The sequence below is a fragment of the Parasteatoda tepidariorum genome, chromosome X1 (assembly GCF_043381705.1).
Source record: "Parasteatoda tepidariorum isolate YZ-2023 chromosome X1, CAS_Ptep_4.0, whole genome shotgun sequence".
Classification (NCBI taxonomy): domain Eukaryota; kingdom Metazoa; phylum Arthropoda; class Arachnida; order Araneae; family Theridiidae; genus Parasteatoda; species Parasteatoda tepidariorum.
The window spans coordinates 29,512,182-29,515,371 of NC_092214.1; the positions used below are offsets into that span (position 1 = coordinate 29,512,182).

At 29.6% G+C, this 3,190-nt stretch overlaps 1 protein-coding gene across 1 annotated transcript in view; it reads right to left on the reverse strand.

Moving 5' to 3' along the window:
• Nucleotides 1-517: 517 nt before the first annotated feature.
• The window catches only part of LOC107457166 (alpha-tocopherol transfer protein-like), a 43,505-nt gene continuing 40,832 nt past the window's right edge, over nt 518-3,190 (reverse strand). The window contains exons 7-8 of the mRNA XM_016075260.4: nt 2,598-2,697; nt 518-941 (exon numbers count right to left, since the gene is read on the reverse strand). Of these exons, the coding sequence (XP_015930746.1) occupies nt 790-941; nt 2,598-2,697 (252 nt within the window). The 3' untranslated portion in view covers nt 518-789. The remainder of the gene's footprint in view (nt 942-2,597; nt 2,698-3,190) is intronic.

Here is a 3,190-nt window from a genome sequence, read left to right on the forward strand (position 1 = left end):
ATAGCCGGTGAAAAATAGTAAGCTATTAAAAATAACATGTCAAATCTACAAATATAATCTTTGATGATCTAATAATTTATAGTTTTAGAAAACATTTTGAATTGTAAGGTACAAATTTTTTCACCAATTTAAGCTAGGTAATTTTATGTCATGAAATCTAAAATTAAAAGGGAATCGGTCGAATAGTCTTTGAAAAACAAAAATCTAAAATGACGACTTCTTTGAGATGGCGAAATATACAAAATGTGAAATTAACTTCAAGGTGCCAAACTTCCGTCTGCTCTTCTGTCTAAACTGTTGGGACCATATTTTCCAGATGGATTCTACCCCTCCCCTCTTATTTTAAGGGAAATTGTATGGAATCCCTATAGTACAGCATAAACTTGATAAAACAATGCTTTGTTTCAACTCGAACTGAAATTTATTTAAACTTGAAACTTTAGTATGGCTGTAATTAATTTGTACCTCATAATATGCTTTAAAGTACCAACACTGAAATAATTTTTTTAAACATTGAACTATTTTCAACATTTTATTTAAAAAATATATTTCTCATGGTTTTAAAAAAAGGCTATCTTACAATGTATTAAAATATTTAAAAATAATGTTAAAGATATGAAACTCTGAAATACTTATAAAAAATGATTTTAATCAAAGAGTAATGGGCCAGTTATAAAAGATTAAATTTTGATCCCTGTACAAGTAAAAATTGTATTAGTAATATTTTCAACAAAATATTGGATTGGCTTTGTTATTACATTTAATAAAATGACACAATGGAATATCTCTTCAATATATTTCCAGTTTACTCAAGTTGCTCATCAAACGTGGTATGATATGATTCGAGTGTTTTCCTTTTGGTCTTAATCTTTCATCCACTTTCATTTCGTCCAATGCCAAGATTCGATCTCTTTTAGAATCCAATATTTCAATCCATCTTGCTGAAAAAGAAAACAAATATCATTTCAGCTCTCAAAAATTTAGATATCAAAAATGCTTTAAGGAATGAAGAAAATGTGTAAGTGCATAAAGAAAAAAATTATTTTTGTCTCGTAAGGATATTTCGAATAAAAATAAATATATGGAAACTCTGGTAATAAACACCAAAATCTACAATATGGTTATGGTAAACGTTTTTCGGAAATTCTGGTTTTTAAAATTAAAATTCTAATTATCCACACTTTCAGTAAAAATGCAACTCTGAAAAGTAAGTTTAACAAAAAATTTTTAAAAAAATGGTTTTCACGCAGTATTCTGATGACTCATGATACAATTGCCAGGTACAATTCATCCAGATAAAATTACCTCATTAGTTATTATTAGGTTTTTCGTTGCAAATCTGAAAAATGAAAGAAGTTTTTCATTCTTTGCTTTTAAAATTTCGAAAAATGTTTCCCCTTAGAAAAAAAAAACTTTGCTAAAAGTAATTAGATGTAAAAAAGAGCTCAAGCAAATTGTACAAGTCAATAGGCATTTTTTCCATGCTAAAACTGTATTCATCAGAAAGTAAATTTTACAATATTTAGTTAAGGCCACGAAAAATTTGATGAACATAGGGCACATATTTGTCTTATTGGACACATATTATGATGGTAAGCAGCAAAAGTCTTAAGTCGAGAACTTCATTGCAAGTTTTTTTTTTATATTTTGTTATATAATTGGCGCTGGACAACCGATCCATTTTGGGTTAATGGTTCAACTTATTGCAATTTTGAGAAAGAATACAAGGAAATTTCTGCATCAAGCGTTTGTACAAACTCGTCGTTGTGAAAGAATTTTTAATGTAACTAACATTTCTGTTGCAGGGGAAAAAAACAACGAAAATTTTACACAGTTAGCCTGACAGACAGGCAATTGTCACTCAAGATCTTTCTATCACTAGGAATATAATCTTCCAACAGGCTTGCACTGTGGTCGGTACAAGCCTGGAGTAATATCATCTACACGCGTTTGATGTTTTATAATTTGTTATTTTGCTTCTTTTTGGAAACACTACAGGACCACCCTTATAATTTATGCTTTGAGGACTCTTTTCAAAACTGAAATAAAAAGTATCTCCATTAAACATCAAATCAATATATAAGCGGGAAGAAAAATAAAAACGTTATCGAAATCTAAAGAATTAATATTGGTGAAAACGGGGCTGAAAACACTGAAATCGGTTTGATTCTTCGGCGAAACTCGTATGTATTTTTAAAGATATTACTTTCCACTTCTTTTTGTTTTCACCAGCATTTAATCAAGTTCTATTTTCAGTCCCACCATATTCAGTATTAATAAATAGTATTATATCAGTATTATTAAATAAAATGTCTGATTTCTTCTCATTTGAATACTAATTTATAACCCCTAATGTATATACTCTTTCCACTCCATTTAAAAAAAGAGATTCTGAAGATTCTAATACATATTATAACCATTCTTTAAATATGTTAAACACAAATATAAAAGTAAAGACAGAGCTTCAAAAATACCTGCTATAACTTTATTTAAAAATATAGCCTTAAAAATATTTTTGTTAAATTAAATTCGCAAATTAAACAAAACGTTTGTGATTTATGGTTATTTCAAATGAAGATAATTTTTCAATAACTTACCAGTCATCTGACTGACAGGTATAACACCACCATACTCTTTTGGCAACATGCTTGGAGGAAAGTATTCGTGCAGGGAGGATACGTTTGTATGAAGTAATATCTGTAAATTTAAATATTTAATTAAATGCATACATTCTTGCATCAAAATTGAAAAAAAGGTAATTAAAGTAAGTTTTTTAAAACAAAAAGAAAAAAATTATTCTCTTTCATACAGCTTCAGAGAACTGAAACTTCTTTGTTAAATTTTAAGTTATAGCTACATTTCATTAAAATTGGTTTTCTTTCCAAACTTTTTGAGTAAAAAAAAAAAAAAAAATCAATAAAGCAGTTATTCTAAATTTTTAGAGAAGTATGAGGTATACAGTTATATATTCATTTCATGCCGACCAGGTGGCCGAGTGGTTAGCGTGCCTGACTGCGAAGCCAATGGTTGCGAATTCGAATCCCGCTAAGAGTATGGATGTTTCTTTCTCTCTGTGTGTTCTATGTCCTTTCTCCTTTGTGTGTGTGATTGTGTGAATGTGAGCAGCCCTATGAACGGGTTTGTGGTTAAACGCGGGCGACGCTGCTTCACCGCCGTGGCTTCCCCGCCA